The 20,972-nt window shown below is 39.9% G+C and overlaps 1 protein-coding gene across 7 annotated transcripts; it reads left to right on the top strand.

The window, feature by feature from the left end:
• The first annotated feature begins 356 nt into the window (after positions 1-356).
• Positions 357-18,110, top strand: Zasp52 (Z band alternatively spliced PDZ-motif protein 52). 7 transcript variants are annotated; one of them, XM_090159380.1, is made up of 16 exons: positions 357-654; positions 6,142-6,293; positions 6,360-6,387; positions 6,562-6,740; positions 9,014-9,270; positions 10,544-10,679; positions 10,753-10,838; positions 11,710-11,812; positions 11,873-12,098; positions 12,690-12,878; positions 14,434-14,557; positions 15,320-15,815; positions 16,125-16,311; positions 16,372-16,492; positions 16,569-16,684; positions 17,956-18,110. In XM_090159380.1, the coding sequence occupies exons 1-16, from the start codon at positions 538-540 to the stop codon at positions 18,031-18,033; spliced, it is 2,595 nt and encodes an 864-aa protein (XP_090015506.1). In that variant the 5' UTR covers positions 357-537; the 3' UTR covers positions 18,034-18,110. The 7 variants fall into 7 exon arrangements, with proteins under 7 accessions (XP_090015506.1, XP_090015504.1, XP_090015505.1 ...); XM_090159378.1 differs by having other exon boundaries at positions 359-654; positions 6,360-6,483; XM_090159379.1 differs by lacking the exon at positions 12,690-12,878 and adding an exon at positions 13,204-13,305 and having other exon boundaries at positions 360-654; positions 6,360-6,483.
• The last annotated feature ends 2,862 nt before the right edge of the window (positions 18,111-20,972 follow it).

Raw genomic sequence — 20,972 nt, 5'->3', positions numbered from 1 at the left:
CGGCAATGCCAGGCTGTACCGCGGGTAAGCCAACATTTACCAGACGCAACCTTCAAGCCTACTATCCGTCTACTCCGAATCGGAACATCCTTCAATCCACTTGACACGCCTTCGATTCATTAGACCATAATCTGCTTTCCTCCGCATTCTTAATCTTACGAACTAAATTACCCGCTTCCGTAGAGTCAATAATGTAAAGTAACGTTGACGAATTAGGTACTAAGAATACTTTCCAAGCGCGCGCGGTTTCGCGTCGCAGGGTGAGTGACGTCGGCAGGCTCGCGACTCGCGTTACTCCTCTTAAGAGGAACGATGACGTCACCCGGTCGCCAGCGAAAAAGATCCAATAAGGAGCGTCTCCGTCGCGCCCTCCCGCGGAGGCGAACGGCGAAAAGCCGGTATCGCGTTTTTCAGCGCCGATTTGGAATCTCGGCCGGCTGTCGGCGAACGCTGAAGCCGGGAGATTTTTAACACGCGGGTCACACTCGCTTTCACCTTCTTCAGCGCCTTTAAACCCGGTAACCGGACACCGCGAACATGTCGGTGGGAGGACAGATAGTCTCGGTCAAGCTGTCCAGAGGGGACCCTTCGTCCAGTTGGGGATTCCGTCTGCAGGGTGGAAAGGATTTCGGTACCCCCCTCGCGGTTCAAAGGGTAAGTTATCATTTTCATTAATATTCTAAAATTACATTTTAATTATAAATTTTAATTTAAAATGAAAAATGTAATTTGCATAAATTTAAACCAGGCCAAAACGAGAGAAGGGTACTGGATAAAAGGTTCCCATTCATATCCTCTGTAATTTGATATTTTCAATTTCTTAAGGGTTTTAATTTCCGGCTTAACAACCATTTTTGGCCATACATTTTTCATAATATATTTAACTATAACATAAGACCCGAGATTTTATATAAAATGAGTAATGTACGCGAGTCTGGATTAAATAAACAATATTTTTTTTACACTCGTACATATTTCGTCACGTTTAAATGGCGAAAATATGGAATTTGAGACCTGAGAATTTCAACGTCCCGACTTTTTACTGGCCAAAAATAAGAGGTATTTAAAATAGGGGTTAAAAAATAAACCGAATTTAGAGCAGCGATTTTTCCCAGTCGGATGGCAGAATGTAGGGGTCAGCTGAAAGTTAAACCCTAATAGAAGACTGTATATTCCCCGCCTTTGATAAAAGTGTCAGTTAAGCCTTGGCAACGAATAAGGAATGGTTGGGAAACGTGGGGCTCAACTTTGCTAAAAATAGAGTACACGGTTCCTATCCACTCGCGCTGTAAGGATTTTCTCCTAGAGCTGTAAAATAGCATCTGTAGTAGAAGATCCAACTGGCGTGACGAAGACTAGAGATTGTAATTTTCTTCTTGCAAATTTCAAAAAAGGCGCTCACGAGAACAAGAGGTTGCAAAAATGCTTTTCCTTCGAACATGTTTATTTGCATATAATCGTTGACATTCGAAAGCGTAGGATTTAACACCGACGCCCTAAATAAATAGAACGACCCAAATATTTACCATTTGCAATTGAACGTATTTCGTACGGAATAAAAAGCCGATAGAAAATTACACGATACATATTTTTACAGCTACACTAACAGCACTATCGCTAATTCAATAGACAAACAGAAATGGGTAGATGTGTCGTTGTTGTTAGCTATAGTTCTAGTATTAAATCAGATTCCCTTTGTAATTGTTCGCTTAATACACATATTTTATCCCAATATATTATCTAGCCAGGGCGCCGCCATATTGTCATATGACGCCATTTTTTTTTAATTTATTTCCTACTTCGGACGAACTTTAAAAAAAAACAACAAATGTAATGATTATGGTGATTTAATTGTATAAAAGCCGTTTAGAAATTATCTAAAACTGATATATTTAATCTCTGTCGAGCGACTGTCAAACAGAAACGTAATCAGTGTAATTCCATTTAGCTTGGAAAGCCGTCTGTCACTTTAAGATAAAACTCCCAGAAGCCGGTATCAGAGCGTAATAATTACATTCATCTAAGGCAAATGAAATTACCAAAAAAAAGATGACAAAAAAATTATAAAGTAATGATAAGATAAGGTCGAATCAAATTCCATAACTCTTTAACCTTTCTGAATATATCTCCATTTCATAAACTAATAATTCCAAATAATTTATAATTGATGCAAAATTTGTATACCACAAATATGAGCTGGCTTGTATGGTTTCATTTTAAATAACTTTTAAAAATCTAGTCATTTCCTGCGCTTAAATATAAACATAACATTATTTCATTTAGAAAGTTGAGATAAAAAAATACTTCCTTGGAAAAACTTCACCCACGCAAAACCTAGTTTGGCACTTTTGCTAGTTTATAAGTTAAAAATAATAAAATCAAGAAATGCTTTGGTAAAGATGGTGGTGGTTCATAGGTCGTGTAAAGAGGTGACCCTACCACTAGCTTTAGCGATGACGTCAGTTCGAAACGATTACAGACTGAAGGTTATCGTACGTTTTATGGATGGTATTTAAAAATAAATTATCTTAAAGGACTTAAAAGATTTTAGAAACATATTCATGATATATTTAAAATAAAAAATGTGGTATAAATAAGTGATAAATAATCAGATTTAGTTCCCAAAAATCTCACTGACTCAGACTAAACGGGAATTTTGAAGTGTCAAAACCATCACTGGATGAGCTACTTCAGAAATAAGAGGCCCATCCTAAAGATCGTTTTATCGCTAACACACAGAAAACTGAGATTGCACCATCATTATATTTAATAAAGCGTCTAATTTTCTTTCGGTTACGTAACCCTAAAGTCCGTTTCCTTTCGACTATCGACAGTTAGTCATTAGTTTAAAAACCGAAACATAAAAAGATAATTTAGAAAGTATGGGGAGATAAAAATCAGATACGTATAACCCCCCGCACTACTCATTTTAAAAGCATTAAGAATCTCATTCAAGTGTCACTCAAAATAAAAAATATATTTCCGGAATATTTTGGCGTCAAAAATTCGTAATACTTTTTTCAACCCCTACGCGGCGCTCTAAACGTGGGAAAGTAGAATGCAAATCTTTCATTTCCTTTCTACTTTTTTAAAAAGAGTCTTTTTAAACATTAGCGCTGTTTAAACTGAACAAAACCTTTTTTCTAAGAAAAAAGGTCTTACTTCAATATTTGCCAAGAGTGGGAGGGTGGGAAATTTGAAAAATCCCTAATGCGCAGTCGCGGACGCAAAAATTTGTTCTCGAAAAAGTAACAGGCAAAAGTTTTGTTAAAAGACAAACTATCGTCGAGAGGAGGAACTAGAATTAAGGACGAAGAGGAATTTTTAACATGTTCAAATAAATTCTTCTTAGTTCGTAAATAAATCGTGGGTGGGGTGGTTTCGGAGATATTTGTCGAGTCTGCTTATTGTACGGTTAATGAGACGGCCAGACGGGTAGGCCTAATTAAACCACGCCTGTCAAGTCGCGACCAGAGAGACTATATATCCACCCCTTATTTAACTAACGCCGTCTAGCGGTTCTTTTTGGAAACCTTTCTATTTGTATAAATCAATGGGGATGAAAAAAATACATCGTCAAATTCGCAATTTTTAAAACAAGCCCCTATTTAGTAGAGCCATCTATCGGCGCTTTTTGGCTTTGACGAAACAAAAATACACGAGCCTAACGTACCTCCATTCAGACCTACCAAACGTCGATTCCAGCAATCGCTTTTCAAGATGTTAGAATCCAGAAATTGATGGTTATTCTGCCTGCACTGCCTTCCGCAAGATGGCGATAAAAAAAGTAGAGCGGGCGATACGGAATGGGCAAAATCATCAGATGTTTATTTTGTCGGTCGTCGTAGGGCGGCCCATATTAGGCCAACGAGGGAAAAGCAGTCGGAGCCGTCAAAATACTGCTTGATGCTCTTAGGTTACCGAACATCGTGTTCGGACGTCGCTCGGCAGTTCGAACTAAGGCTGGGAGACGGGTGTAGGCTGCTTCGTCACGGGGCGCTCCCGAGAACACGTACATTTTGACGACGATTCTGATCAAGATGGAGAAGCCTTAGGAGATGGGAATTTCCCGACTATCGGCCTATCCTACGAGCGTCGGCATTCTCCAAGGAGGACGGAGGAGACTCTCGCTGACTGCACCCAAAAACTCACAGCCAACTTCTATTTTTAAACCAGCCTGGGACGGTCTTTTGTTTGAAAGGGAAATACGTCTATATTTTCACACAGTTCGCGTATAATTGGACGATACCCAGCGTATAAACTCGGTTAAGCTAAACTTGACGTAGTACGAGTATAATGAGGGTATCTGGGGACATATCCTACACCTTATTGTATTTTCAATCATAGCTTCTCTAGGGTGATGGGGTGTCCACCGAAATAGTCCAAATACCACATCAGGGCCCCCACTCAAATCATCAATATTTTTATAGGAAAAATAGGATCATACTTCTAAAAAATGCAGGACTTTATAGGACTATTTTTCAAAATTATAGTTTTTGACGGGACTATTTTTCCAAATTATAGGATTTTATAGGACTATTTTTCAAAATTATAGGATTTTACGGGACTATTTTTCAAAATTATAGGATTTTACGGGACTATTTTTCAAAATTATAGGATTTTATAGGACTATTTTTCAAAATTATAGGTCTATTTTCAAAATTATAGGATTTTATAGGACTATTTTTCAAAATTATAGGTCTATATTCAAAATTATAGGATTTTATAGGACTATTTTTCAAAATTATAGGATTTTATAGGACTATTTTTCAAAATTATAGGATTTTATAGGACTATTTTTCAAAATTATAGGATTTTATAGGACTATTTTTCAAAATTATAGGATTTTATATGACTATTTTTCAAAATTATAGGATTTTATATGACTATTTTTCAAAATTATAGGATTTTATAGGACTATTTTTCAAAATTATAGGATTTTATAGGACTATTTTTCAAAATTATAGGATTTTATAGGACTATTTTTCAAAATTATAGGTCTATATTCAAAATTATAGGATTTTATAGGTCTATTTTCCAAACTATAGGATTTTATAAGACTATTTTTTCAAAATTATAGGTCTATATTCAAAATTATAGGATTTTATAGGTCTATATTCAAAATTATAGGATTTTATAGGACTATTTTTCAAAATTATAGGATTTTATAGGACTATTTTTCAAAATTATAGGATTTTATAGGACTATTTTTCAAAATTATAGGATTTTATAGGACTATTTTTCAAAATTATAGGATTTTATAGGACTATTATTCAAAATTATAGGATTTTATAGGACTATTTTTCAAATTTATAGGATTTTATAGGACTATTTTTCAAAATTATAGGATTTTATAGGACTATTTTTCAAAATTATAGGATTTTATGACTATTTTTCAAAATTATAGGATTTTATAGGACTATTTTTCTAAATTATAGGTCTATATTCAAAATTATAGGATTTTATAGGACTATTTTTCAAAATTATAGGATTTTATAGGACTATTTTTCAAAATTATAGGATTTTATAGGACTATTTTTCAAAATTATAGGATTTTATAGGACTATTTTTCAAAATTATAGGATTTTATAGGACTATTTTTCAAAATTATAGGATTTTATAGGACTATCTTTCAAAATTATAGGATTTTATAGGACTATATATGCTATTTCATTAATTAACTTTATGCATTTAAAATCTATATTTAGTGAAATAAATCTTTTGATTTTCACTTAAAAAATAGAAACTATTTAACCATTTCATCACAAAAATGTACTATACTTAGCTAACCATGTTAACAATAACAAAAGTATAGACTAGAATGACTTTGTATAGGAATTTATTCTATAGATAAATCTAGTAATATATCTGAGTGTGGCGGGATTTGAAATGGGAAAAATATCAAAATTATTGGATTTTATAGAACCTTTTGGGGATTTTGCTTAAAATATAGGATGTTATAGGACATTTTTGAAAATATAGGATTTTATAGGAATTATAGGACCTCTGGGGCCCTGCCACATAAATAATCAATTTATCAGCATAATTTTCAAAAAAATAAAAATAATTAAAATTGTGAATTCGAGGTATGCCTGAGTAGCCTGACCCGAAAAATTAAATACATTGTGATTTTCCCAACAGGTGAACCCCAATAGTTTGGCCTCGCAAGGTGGACTTTTGCCAGAGGACGTTTTAGTTAGCATAAACGGACAGGGCGCTGAAATCTTTAAGCACAAGGAAGCCCAAGACGCCATTATCAGAGCTGGTAACAACTTGGATATTACGGTACAAAGGTAACTTGACATTGATAACGAGTTGTACGTGACACGCTTGTATACTGACACCGTTATTTGACGCAGGGGAGGACAGTCGATATGGAAGCCGAAGGTAACACCCGTCAACAAGCCCCAATACACCCCGCAATTGTCCAGGACCGCCGAACCCACTCCTTTGACCAAAACATCCTTAGCCGCCAACAAACAAGTGATGTCTTTTTACCCAAAACACCAATCGGTATTGTTTCCCGTATGTACTTAACCTTTACCGCTGATTGTCCGTCAGGAATCCATGAAGATCGGCAGCGGACACAACACGGCGGCCAGGCCCTTTGGCGGCGCTGAAGGTCAATTACCGGCCATCGTCAACAAGCAGTACAACAGTCCGGTTAATCTATACTCCATGGATAATATTGCCGAGGCTCTGTCGTCGCAAACCCAAGTGTTGGCTACGGGTGCCGTTGGGTAAAACATTTTGACGGTTCTTTTAAGAAAAGGTTCAGGCTGAAAACCCGTTTCACCATTAGAAAGACCTTGAAAAATTCAAAATGCAATTGTGTTTATATTTTTAACCGTTAAAGAGTCGCATTTACCCTCACGCGTGATACTCGCTAGCAAAGCAAACTACAAACTCTCATCTCTTCAAGTTGGCGACTGAGCCTTGAGGTACTTGAAGGCTGGCTTTCACTGGAGCAAGAACGCCATGAAGGCGAGCGTCGACGCTAAAATATTATATTAGGAAAAGAGGGGATTTTCTGCGTCGACGCAAAAATATTATATTAGGCCAAGGGGGGATTTTTTTGCGTCAACTTAAAATTATTATATTAGGCCAAGAGGGGATTTTCTGCGTCGACGCAAAAATATTATATTAGGCCAAGGGGGGATTTTCTGCGCCGACGCAAAAATATTATATTAGGCCAAGGGGGGATTTTTTTGCGTCAACTTAAAATTATTATGTTAGGCCGAGAGGGGATTTTCTGCGTCGACGCAAAAATATTATATTAGGCCAAGGGGGGATTTTTTTGCGTCAACTTAAAATTATTATGTTAGGCCGAGAGGGGATTTTCTGCGTCGACGCAAAAATATTATATTAGGCCAAGGGGGGATTTTTTTTTGCGTCAACTTTAAATTATTATGTTAGGCCAAGAGGGGATTTTCTGCGTCGACGCAAAAATATTATATTAGGCCAAGGGGGGGTTTTTTTGCGTCAACTTAAAATTATTATATTAGGCCAAGAGGGGATTTTCTGCGTCGACGAAAAAATATTATATTAGGCCAAGGGGGGATTTTCCGAGGGGCTAACCACTCTTAGAAAGTCTGTACACCGGATTTCGCTTAGATTAGCACTGATAAAGGCAGGGACTTCAAAGATTACGCGTAATCCCATTAGTACAGTCAAAGGTACGGCTCTGTACACCGATTACGCGGAGTGATCAGCCCCTCGGGATTTTCTGCGTCAACTTAAAATTATTATATTAGGCCAAGAGGGGATTTTTTTTGCGTCAACTTAAAATAATTATGTTAGGCCAAGGGGGGATTTTCTGCGTCAACTTAAAATTATTATATTAGGCCAAGAGGGGATTTTTTTGCGTCAACTTAAAATAATTATGTTAGGCCAAGGGGGGATTTTCTGCGTCAACTTAAAATTATTATATTAGGCCAAGAGGGGATTTTTTTGCGTCAACTTAAAATAATTATGTTAGGCCAAGGGGGGATTTTCTGCGTCGACGCAAAAATAATTATGTTAGGCCAAGGGGGATTTTTTTGCGTCAACTTAAAATAATTATGTTAGGCCAAGGGGGGATTTTCTGCGTCGACGCAAAATTATTATGTTAGGCCAAGGGGGGATTTTGTTTTGCGTTGACTCAAAAATATTATATTAGGAATAATGGGGATTTTTTACGTCTTTGTGTTTTTATGCTGGTTGTCGACGCAAAAAAGTCCTTTAACTGTGACACCTACAAATGCTTTTGCGCGGGTAATGTTAATTATTACGTGTATACATTGTAGTGGATACTAAGCTTAAAGCTTGTTTTCCACTAGCGCGCGTCATAATGTTATTTTCTTTACGCCCGTAAAAACGTTTGAACTTTTCAAAGCTGAGAAACACGTCGTTGCGCGCGCCAGTGGAAAACAAGCTTAAGACCTAATATATTTTTTTGCGTCAACGCTCTATTGAAAACCAGCCCTTAAGTTGCTCGACGGACGAATCAAATATAAATGATCATAACTTTTTCGCTTTATAGATAGAAACAAAATTAAAATTCAAGATCTTTCTAATGGCTAATAGCATATGTAACATAATCACTCATAAGTATGCCATAAAAGCATTTTCGATAATGAAACCTTGTTCACGGGATATGACGTCAATTACGTCACTTAAAACTCCGTGACGAAATATGCGTCATCAACTTTACTAATGGGAAACGGAAGTTAGTGAGAATTCCTCGCGCGTTTCTCGCTTTGCCCATGTCAAGTTTAGCTCGTGCCTCGCGATCACATGATTTCATTTCCATGGTAACCTTTGCAATAGCGCAAGGATTATAAACATTTTTGCATCCGCTCAATGTATGTTCTGCGTGAAACAAGGTCTCATTGAATTTTTTCTATGGAAATATTATACAGAGGCATACTTATGAGTAATTATGTTACATATGCTAATAGCGATTCTCAGCCTGAGCATTTATTTTAACTTTAAGTCAATTTCTTTCCAAGCTAAAATTGGGTTTGTTTTCCAGAATTAACTTCATGAAGGACGAGAAGCCGGTGAACACTGGTTCGGCCGTGTACCAGTTGGTTCATCAGGACGAGAGCGACCATTCACCGAGCCCGCAGAACCACGTCGTTCCGGTCGGCATGGGCGCAGGAGGGGTCAAAGGTGAACCGTCGTCCCTTTCCGCTTGTCAGCCCGCGCCTTCCTTCATCACCCCGCATGAAGTCAACACTCAGTCCAACGCTTTCCGCCGCCTTCAAAGCTCGCTAGAATCAGAACCGGGTACGCCCTCCGCCGTGACCATACGTCTAACAATCCATTCAAATCGTATAACGTAGCTGGTAACCCGTAAGCTTTCTAACGCCATTCGCGTGATGAATCACTAAAATACTTCGCTAATATTTCGCATAATTTCGGCCGAGTAAGCCCGCAATAGTCGGCTCCGAAGCTGGTCATTTCCAACTTCGACCCGATTACTCAAACCATGCTTTTTTAAGGCTTATTAACTCTACTAAAAACCGAATCTTCTTATTGAGAGGTCAGCGTACCTGCCAACTAGGAGCAACAAACACAGCACCCCACACAAGGGGACCGCAACCCTTCAAAAGTCGTCTATTTTCTTGCGTACATTTTTCGTTGTTTAGACGCTTTAGCTCTCGCTTTAGCGCCTGCTGCCGTCGGAAGGGGAAAATTTGGAAATTGCCTTCCCCCTTTCCGTAAAACGTTCAGCGTAAAAGCTCGTCCAATGAAATTTGTACACAACACTGCGTTAGCGTGTTTAAAGGCTAGCTGCGTTCTCCTTGTGTTTGTTGCTCCTAGCTGCCAATCTCTGCCGTATAACGAATTGTGAAAGAGTAGACAGCTCCTGATGGAAAATTAAAAAATTGTCTCGCCACGCCATCTAACGAACGCTTGTAGAACTAATCTGATTTTTAGCACGTAAATTATAGTAGACTGAATAATGGCTGATACACTACGAGACGCCATCTATTGAATACATTACAGTATATTATACAATTTCTGTTTAAATATTAGTATATTACTATAAATAATTAATAAGATAAAATTACTTTAAAATCATTTTATTCATATAATTTCATATATTAAATGTAGGATATCAATATATATAACACGTGACGGGGAATACTTTTCTAATTGGAACCAACTTTCTAACACTTATGGTTCTCGAGATACTTTTTGAATGACCTTGAAGAAATGGTTCAAGGTCATCCACATTTTCAAAGTAGGTTTTCCCCCTCCACACTCTATGCGACCTGAAAATTTAAAACTCGTACCTAAAACCGATTTTGAGATATTCGCCCTGGTTCATTTTTTAGTGGACGCCAAACAGCGCAATGATAATTTTTATTGACGAACGAGTTCGAGTTGCCAAAAAAGCAGAGATTTCGCCGACCCGTCAATAAAAAGATCCAACTAAAAGCTTAATCTTGGTGTTAACGAGAGTGCATGAACTGTATCCAAAAGCATAAATTAAGCGAAATAATAATATAAATAATGTAGACAACGCTTAAACGTATCAAACCTGTCCTCGCAGAAGCACCCATGAATGCCCCTTCTTCGTTGGGATTGAGACACGTCGAGGCTCCAGTGGCCAAGCCCAAGCCCCAACAACCGGAAGCTCCGGCTGCTAACAACCCCAACCTGTGCGTCGAATGCGGAAGGCTCATAGTGTAAGAACAACCCTGAAATGAAAAAACGCGTAAAAATCCGAAACCATTTTCAAAATTTAAATTTTCTCTAAAGCGGGGTTTTCGTTCGAGTCAAAGACCGTTCTATGCATGCTGAATGCTTCAGGTGCGCCACTTGCGGCTCCTCCCTCAAGAACGTCGGTAAGTGATCCGTACAACCTCCGAAATTCTTTCCTTACCATTGCGATGGAAATCGCACTACTAGAGAGCTACAATTTAAATCTGCCCTAAGCAAAACGCTCTCAGAGCTATGATACCGTTACCGACCATGGTGAACTCGTGCTGGGTGGAGTTGTACTACTCCTTTTAATTCGCATCACCACCTACGAATAAAAGATGGCGGCCCGTATATAATTATAGATCTTTTATCACGGAATGTACCTTAACGCCCAATAAAATATTAGTTTTGTGTTCCGAATGGTACATAGCCAAACAATCAGCCTGGTTTCAAAGTTTGAAATACAATAGGCGAAACTATAAAGTCCAGGGTGGGCTGAAAAGATGGTAGTCACGTGAATTTGTAGAGAACTGCAGCGCCATCTATCCTACGAAATACGAATTATTATTCATTTTCTTTTGCTAATGTCGGTTTAAATTTTGATCGACTCATCTAAATAATCTAATTATTATTATATAAAACATCTTGTGGAAGTTAATTAGCTGCCCGCAGTATCTGGAAAGAATATTTTTTTTCTTTACCGTCGCACGGCCAACGAGTTACCGAATCGAAGTTGGCTGTGATATGGTAGTCACGTGATTTTGTTTTCCCATTTTAACAAGTTCGTTAAGACCAAATTTACTTTATAGTTTCGCCTATTCTGCCAAGTCTAGAGTTACCATGGTAATGGAAGTGTTAAATATGGAATAAATAACAACGCGAACTCAATGTAGAAATCTGAAAAGCTAGCTAAGTAGTTCGCGCTCTAGCGGTACAATTTCCAACTCAATGTCCCAAAACTTTAAAACCATGACCTCTCCACGAGTACGCGGTAAAGACCAAAGGTATTTTCAGGATATTACAACGTCAACGACAAATTGTACTGCGATATTCACGCCAAGCAAGCCGCGAGCATGGTTGCAACCAACCCCAATTTGGAGCCTCTGACCATCGCTCCGTAAGTGATCAACTTGGTAAATTTACCATAACCAGTTTCTAATTGTTATTTCCGACGCAGAGGGGGTCATCTGCCGTTGGACACACCAATCCTGGCGATCGGTTCAAACCCACCTTTGGCCAGTCCCAGGTCTTTGGGTCAAATCCCAGGCATGCCAAGCCCAAGATCACTGGGTCAAAACCCAGGCATGCCGAGCCCAAGATCCCTGGGTCAAAACCCACCGATGGCAAGCCCGAGGTCTCCCGGAAACCCCAGCTTTACCAACATCTCACCGGTCCCCTTTCACGTAAGTCGCGTGATGTTCGAAATAAAACCTTTTTAAAGTAACGGTCACTCACTGCATGATTTTTTTCAATAAACGGAATAACTATTCTATATAAAACAGAAACTTTAAGGTGCGAATCACCGCGTTTCCATTTCAAACTATCTTTTGCCATTCTTATTTCCACTCAGTTCACGAGCATTATTTCGCTTAAAGGGCCACAACGCCGTTTGAATTTTGCCAGGGCCCACTGGTCCAAAGGGCGTCACTGTGCCGTAGCCTCAATAAGCTATATTTGCGATCTAATTCGGAACAAAAGTGCCCTAAGCCCCTTAGCCCAATTCGCTTTAAGGCATCCAGTCTGACCCTGAATTTTGCTAGTTATCACGAGATTTTCAATTTTCGCCCCAGATTTCCCAAACGCCGGTGTGGTCCTTTAATTTCTTAGCCATTTTAACCGCGTAAAGATTCTGTTTATAACGAATACCAGAGTCAATCCAAGAAAGCTGACAAAGCGCTTCGGTTAGAGGTCTTGTAGGCCTTTGTCCGAAGTCTTTGGTGGCTTTTAAACTTGACGACGTGACGGACACCTTATCGTTCATTATATTAATGTAGCGTTCGACTAGCCTAATACATCATGTGGAAGCCCCGGTTAGCCCTTCGATCTCTCCTCGAATCGACGCCTTTCGACCCCGATTTCCGACCGTGGTTCCGGCGAGCTCTTTGGCTAAGCCCAAGTACCCGACTTCAGTTTTCAATAGACCCAAAAGTCAAAACCCGTCTTTGTATCTTAAAACTAGCCAGGTAGTTGTCCGTTTCAACAGAGCGCTATCTCTCAAGCTATCGCTTCTTTGTCGCTTTCGACCACGTTCTGCGCTTATTCTATATCTGTCTTTCTCTTCGCTCCACTGTCCCTTCTTTCAGCTAATTCTCTCGCGAATACGTAGCTTCTATCGCGAGTACAATCCATCTCAGCGCACCATTGTGATCTCAGTTTTGATCGTTATTACCCGACAACTTTGAAATAATTGTCCTATAACACCGTTTGAATCTCGTGGCTAATCAGTGACAACGCATGCTTTTTTCCGGTTTGATTTGGTGTGTGGATTTTGACGCTAACCTAAGACAGCATGCCAAGGATGGACGGTACAGCCCACCGACCAGCAACCTAAATTCGGGTAACACGACTGATATTCTTCCAACCCCTGTGAATGGATTTTCAACCGACGAGGTAATCATTTCTAATGAACGCCATTTACAAAACGAAGCAACTCTAGTACGCTCACCTTTTGGTTTTTTAAATAATCCTAATTATACTTAGACTAGAAATATTAATGCTTATGACCAGAAGCTGATCATATATCTCTTACGACAAAAGTATTCATCTGGGATATTAAAATTAAATTGGCAGCATACCGGGTGCATCAAAATTTACCACGAGTTTACCTTCGTCAAATTTAAAACGTCAAAATTACACTGCTTAGAGATATTTACCATGAAGGCATTCATTTCAACCATGAATATCGAACTATAGCATTACCCTTTCTACCATCTGGGGCTGCGATGGGCGGTGCCTTTCTACGTTTTATATAATCACTTCAGCCAATCAGGAGACAGGCGTTTGTCGTTTACTCGATCCACAAAACGATTCCCTGATTGCGCGATTTAACCGGCGAAGAAAATGACTCGTGATTCTTAGAAAAATACCTGTACTCTAACCATATTACTTGATAATCATAAATAAATTTATTATTAATATTCTTACCTTTCGTTCAATCAAAAAGATGTGTATTAAAATTTTAGAAACTTAAATTTCGCGCTAAGCCTTGACACTGAAAGCTACGAGCAACAAACACAACACCCCACACAAGGAGAACGCAACCCGTCAAAAGTCGTGGATTTTCTTGTGTACATTTTTCATTGGTTAGACGCTTTAGCGCCTGCTGCCGTCGGAAGGGGAAAATTCGGAAATTGTCTTCCCCTCCCACCCGTAAAACGTTCATCGTAAAGGCTCGTGACGCTCGTCCAATGAAATCCGTACACAACCCTTCGTTAGCGTGTTTGAAAGCTATAGCTGCGTTCTCCTTGTGTTTGTTGCTCCTAGCTGAAAGCTAGTCAAGTTTCCAACCGACGTCATGATAGCTAAGCCCCTCCCATCCTAGCGACTGAGGCCAGGCTACCTAATGCAGTTCGATATTCGTGGTTGAAATTAATACATTCATGTATTTACTTATTTATCAGCGAAGGTACATATTTCAATTTAATAGCATCAGCAGTATACATTTTATACTTCTGCTTAGACTAACCGAACTCGATGAATGTGGTCACAAAAGTCCTAACGCATTCTCTATTTCCACAGTCAGTGAAAGCCCCTATGGCTCCCGTGGCACCACCGGCACCAGTGGCGGCGCCATCTATGGGTTCTCACATCTACACTCACCCCCAAACTGCGCCATCTGGTGACGCACACCGTCCATCTCATGGTAAGAGACAACTCCTAAAACGGTTTTTACTTTAACACGTTTAACGCATGGTGTGGGTAATCGAAGTAAACAGCGCGGCATGAAGGTAATCCGATTAATTTTGTAATCTGATTAATTTTGGTTTTACTTTATAACAATGCCTACCGAAGTAAGGCGCTGGTAAGTGACACTCAAAAACACGTGCATGGTTTTTTTTAATTTTGGGAGTTGAAAGTGAATTTGGCTTCGGGTACCTAGAGGCATGGACTCCGGTAGGAACTCGTCGCTGCTAATGTCCCGGCGAGTTACTATCTTTGAGGAACCAATCCACGCTTATAAGCTTGCTAAACAATCCTGGCAACAGAATGATAGTATACTACAATACTGCAGCTTAAACGCGAGTTTTGTAACGATAATGGCTTACTTCATAGGCTTAGGCTTGGATTTGAACCGTTTGGTACAAGAAGACGCGATTTGATTGGATTTACTTAAAAAAAAGCTTGCCTATTATCAAAACTAATGGACTAAACATCGATTCTTGTTTTTGAAATTGCTGACACAAACACGTCATTTCAATTTCTCAAATTTCAAATCTTTCTCTTTCTTTCCGTGTACTATCATTCTGTCTTTCAATCTCCACCTTTTATCTCTTTTCATTAACTGGCTCTAACTTCACTCTTCTACGTTAACTACCCTACTATAATATTAAACCACCCGGCTAACTGGCTCTCACTTCACTCTTCTACGATAACCACCCAATTACTATACTAAACCACCCGGTAGGAGGATCCAAGTTCATCTGGCCACCGCCCAAGGGCTCTAGCCAGCAGATACAGGTCACGATCCCCGAGGGTGGTTTCCCATCTAACGTCTCCCCGGGCCTCCCTACCTACCGCCCTCCTCCCGGCACCCAGCATGTCAACTTCGCAGCGTCGCCTTTGTCACCCGGCTCCGTCTTCGCCCCTCCTCCACCAGCTTCGCAACCCGGCCCCATCAGTCCCAAGATCCCACCAGCAGTAGCGCCCAAACCTCGCCTTCCCGCTCAGCTACCCAGCCTTTCCCCGGGCACCTCTCCCTGGAGCGCCCCACCGGCGCCCATTCAGCCTCTAGCACCCCAGAGTTCTTCAACTCCCGTCGCTCTCAATTCGACAGGGCCCTCTGGACTTCAAAGTCAACAGGGACAAAGACCGGCTCCACGACGTGGACGAGGACAACTCAAACAACAATCAGGACCCGGTACCAGAATCCCAATCTGCTCCGTTTGTGGAACACCCATCAGGTACGTACCCGTTTCCAAAAACCAACACTCTAAAGTTGGATAAATAAACTGACAACGGTCACAGTTCAAGGGGCTCCCATGCTGCTGGAGCCCAACCCTAAAAGAGTGGTTCTAACGCCCACCGTGCCATCTCTTATTCTTTTGATACAACTAAAGCAAAATAAAAATGTATCTTTCGCATAGAAATGGTGGCAACGTAAATTTGAACCCCTGTTTGGGGGCCGACTGTCGATCACTGATGATACCCTTTCACTATTCCTGGTGATAATATTCCTCTAAATGTTTTCAAATAATGTTAACCCTAAACAGAGGTCCATTCATCGTGGCTTTGGGTAAGACTTGGTGCCCCGAGCACTTCCTGTGCAAGAACAACCAATGCGGACGTCCGTTGGCCGACGTTGGATTCGTTGAAGAACAGGGACAGCTCTACTGCGAAAACTGTTGGGAATCGTACTTGGCGCCCGTCTGTTGCAAATGTCAACACAGAATTAAAGGGGTAACTAACATAAATTAGCTAGTCATTTAAATTACTAATATTACTGATTATTTTAATTAGGATTGCCTGAACGCTTTGGATAAACAATGGCATCCCGAATGCTTCGTCTGTAGCTTCTGCCACAAACCTTTCGGCAATAGCTCTTTCTATTTGGAAGATGGAAAACCGTACTGCGAAAAAGGTACAAAACTAAAAGGAGCCAATTGCTCGAAACGAATAATAACCTAATGAACGCAATGGCACGTTTTTCTTAATAGATTGGAACGAACTGTTCACGACAAAATGCGTCGGATGTGGCTTCCCCATCGAAGCTGGCGACCGCTGGGTAGAAGCTCTCAACAACAATTACCATTCACAATGCTTTAAGTGCACGGTATGTGTTTTAACTCTCACAACCGAAGCCCAATGGGCGTTATTCCTATTTCCCTCTAGCGGCGGTTTTCGGAAGCCTGCGTGTGGAACATGGTGAAGCAGACTCTATTTTGTAATTTTTCGTTGTAAATTATTTATTTCACATCGAAATGTATGGCAATCCTGTCAATCGGTCGCTGGAAAACGGGGTTCTCCTTAAACAAAATCAACCCGGCAGGGCCGTTTTAACCTTTCCGTAGGCCTTAGGCAAAATCTCTCAATTACCGACTTTTCGGACCTTCGTCCTATCAAAAGTAAATATGGGGAGAAAGTCTATCAATGCCTTCAGATTTTACCTTCCACCATGCTTGACACCCTTTTTGAAGAGCTAGTGATCACGTGATATTTCTAACCAATAAGGATAGCACATTACGCGCGAAGTAGTGCATTTGTGGTATTCCGGTCCGCGCTCAAGATGAAAATTTTGAATTTTATTCCCTGGCAACCATGTCACCGCCTCGCGATTTCAAATAGTCTCTCTGACAAATGCTGACCATTATTTCCTTCGAAAACGGTTGATTTTAATTAATAATTACTATATCAATTGTAAAATAAACAAAAAAGCTCGTAGCTATAGCTATTATTTCAGTTAAACTTGCCAATTGTTAGGCCTTAACATCGTAGATTTACCAATTAGTCCCGATCTCTGCTCTTAGATGGCGCCACGCTCTCCACGATTTAAGCGAGTGTTATTCTAGTTACGGTTTATTTCTTTTCAAAAATCCTGTTATTATTTTTAAAATGTCGCATTTTAGTTTCTATGATATATTTACTTTATTTAGGAACTAAATTAACCAAATTATCGAAAGCAAAAGTTTAATATTCACGTATTTTATAGAGTACTATTTTTCATCGTGGCGCAGTAGAACCGATACCTTTGTGTCCCTGTAAAGAGGCGAGGGGGAAGTCATTTCCGAAGCCCAAAAATTTTACCCCTCAAATAAGACGTCGTGCGGTTGGACCCAAGTGCCAGACTTTCTCCCCCTATTTATTTTTGGCCCTATTATATGGAATCGTAGGCCCTAATGTCTCCTAAAATTTTCGTAGGCCCGGTACCTCTTTGGGTAAAATACAATCATGATCATTCTCCCTAATTATAATTAAACACATTCTCAATGCCTCCAAATATCATTCATAACTGCGTCTAAACGCCATCTGGTAGTACTGACGAAACATTCAAGCTCATCCCATTTCCTCAACCCTCTACTAATAAATATCTTTAAAAACCGGCAGATTTGTCAGAAGAATTTGGAGGGACAGAGTTTCTATGCCAAGGGCGGCCGCCCATTCTGCAAGGCACACGCCCGATAATCAAGCCACAACGAAAACAAAATAAATCCAAGATTTTTTGTTTGTGCCATATTAGAGCTTTGTGTGCGTTAATGAAACCCCTTCTGCCTCCCTGGCTTTTCAAAATATCGCTATGATTGAAAAATAATGTAAACGTATATTTTCCCCCCATTCTGGAACAATTAAGTTACCTCCGAAATAACTTCTTTGTTAGAATTAACCGTAGTCAATTTACGCCACTAACTTCAAAAAGTCAAAACGAAACGATATTGTTAAATTTAATGTTGTTCCCCCCCTCGAGAGAGTTTTATTTAAAAACTGCCATCATTTACTAAAGAAAAAGGGTGATAAGGTTTACCACAAATCGTATAGAGGAGAAATATTTAAAACCAATGCTGTCATTATATAATATAATTTATAAATTTATTCGAACTCTATCCGCGAAAAAACGTATGCCAAAGATTTCGAGAAAATACGAATAAAATCATTTTCTGTTTACTTTTGGTGTTGTTTTCTATATTAGGGTTTAAGAATGGAGGAATTTTTCCAAGTATTAATATTTCCAGGACCTGCAAGTCACTGTTAAAATAATGGAAATTTTTCACCTTTAAGGCAACAACAATCGTTCCCCATGGCGTTCCCTTTAGACCAGGTAGCTTATTTGACATATTAATTAAGGCTTGGGCAAAACAGGATGTTCTGTTTACAGGCGAAAAGTTTTCATTAATTCCACAACCACTATATAAACAATACCTTGCGGGTCCTGGCTCTCGGAAATATTACTTCTTGGCGATTTCCTGGTAGTATGATTTATTTAAGCGCCTATTGGTGCCTATTACAAACAGGATCTTCACACCATACACTCCGTGGTACAATGTTAAACATTGAAAGTACAAGAACAAATACCGAGTAAAATCCAAAATCTAAGCATAGGGTATCAGATGGTCGCAATGGTCGCAACCAAGTTCCCCTGAAGGGCAATAATCGATGGTCCATGAGTTTCTATGAGATTTGTAAGTTCCCCGATCCTTCTTTTCACAATTTTAATATTCCACTGAAGAATGCTGCAATTATGAGAGCTTCCATTTGGTAGATTAGCAGTGGAGTTCGTGGCTCTGAGACCAAGAGAATTTGTGGGAAGGCCACATGGAGAATGAACTGTAACACCATCGTATGTGGTATATATAGATACTGCGGAATCGAGTAAGTGTGTGAGGGTGACTCACAACTTTTGCGGAATTGGTGCACCTCCAGAGAAGAATTGGGTCACTCCTTGGATAAGCTCTCTGGGGAGGACCTTAAAGTCAGCAAAGGCAGTGGTGTAGTCGGGCCAGGGCGTCGCCCCGGTGCTCTTTTCAAAGGCAGGGCGCCGCCCCGTCTTGGTTTTTCCATTTTGCCAGGGCGCGCCCTGCCTCTTTTTTTCAACTTTCCAGGGCGCGCCTTGCTACTATTTCGTAAATCATTTTTCTCGAATAAAGGGTGTGTTAATTTATTATAAATACCATAACAATTTCAAATAGTTACCTAGGTACGGCCAGCTTCGATCACGCTAAAAATCGAAGTTGAATGTACATTTATAGGTTTTATTTTTTATTGTTGCCGTATAATTCAATATACCCTTTTGAAACAGGGCGGCTCCAGTGGGAGCGCAGCATTAAAATTACAAAATAAAATAATATTTACAAGGTAAAATAGCTCTTTTTATAACTTTTTTTACAAACTTTGAGCTTTAAAATTTATGTTATTTACAATATTTACATTGGTGATTAGGAGAGGGACCGAAGTTTGTTCTTTTTACATTGCCAGATTTCCAGGATTTTCTGCACCACAGCTAAATCCCACTTTGCACCCTTAAGTCCAAGAATTACGCTAAGCGGGTTCCCAAAATTATCTGCCCGCCAATCCCAAATAGACTGGTCCACTTCTGTCTCAGGACCTTCCAACAGTACATGGTACAGGTCTTCGTCGACTAATCCACATAGCTGTGTAAAAATTCGGACCTAACAGCTCTACCTGACGTTTGCTGGTAAGGAGAGCCCCAGTACGGGCTTGGAAAACGAGGCCACTTCCCCATGAACCATTGTAGCTGCTTTTTGACTTTATAATGGCACAAGCTTTCCTTTCCACCAACTTGTGATTTCCAGAGTACTAGCGCCCGTTTCTTTACCTCCTTTTCCACCCATTCCTTATAGGAACTCGCCCGGTCTCTCTTTTATCCCCCACAAAATTGACGGTCAATACGTTCAATGGCACGCGTCCACTCCGTACTCAGTCCACCTGCACGGATATACGTATACATTTTACAAGCTAAACGACTAAGATGCATAAATTTGAGCCTTCCCAGGTACTTAATCTCGCTACGAGCCTCTCTTGTAGCCATTGTATTCCATCCCATTTCTCCGTCCACAGCAGTATTAGCTGCAAATGGTCCTGCATTCAGTGCTATTTTGCCTACCAATCTTTGAGATCGCTCTAGTATGTTTCTAGTCTTTGCCTAGTAGCATATACTACTTCATTGCCATATGCTATGGTTGGAACCGCTACACTCTTCCAGAGTGTGCGGCCTACGGAGTATTTCTTGTAGGAATGTTCTGAGAGATTACGGACCACCCAACGCCTCTTATTGCTTTTACTAGCCACTGTCTCCTCCATGGTTGTTAGGTAATGGTCATTGCTACTAATAGTTATCCCAAGGTATGTATAACGAGTCACCTGTGGCATACATTTTCCGTTGAGGACATAGGGCTGGGGGTCATTTTTATCCGCGTAAAGGCTCATTGTATTTGATTTCTCCATGATGAAGACCAAATTTCTATTCCTGGCAAAATCAGAGCATACGTCAAGCAGTGCCCGTAGATCGGAGTGCTTGTTTGAGAGCAGAACAATATCATCTGCATAAAACAGGCATGACACAACCAAATCAGACCGGTGGTCCATGGACCCCCAAAGCGTAGCACTGC

This window comes from Leiobunum rupestre, chromosome 9, assembly GCF_980474605.1.
Source record: "Leiobunum rupestre chromosome 9, qqLeiRupe1.1.hap1, whole genome shotgun sequence".
Lineage (NCBI taxonomy): Eukaryota > Metazoa > Arthropoda > Arachnida > Opiliones > Sclerosomatidae > Leiobunum > Leiobunum rupestre.
The sequence above is the reverse complement of the archived record's forward strand: the minus strand, read 5'-3'. Positions and strand labels throughout refer to the sequence as shown.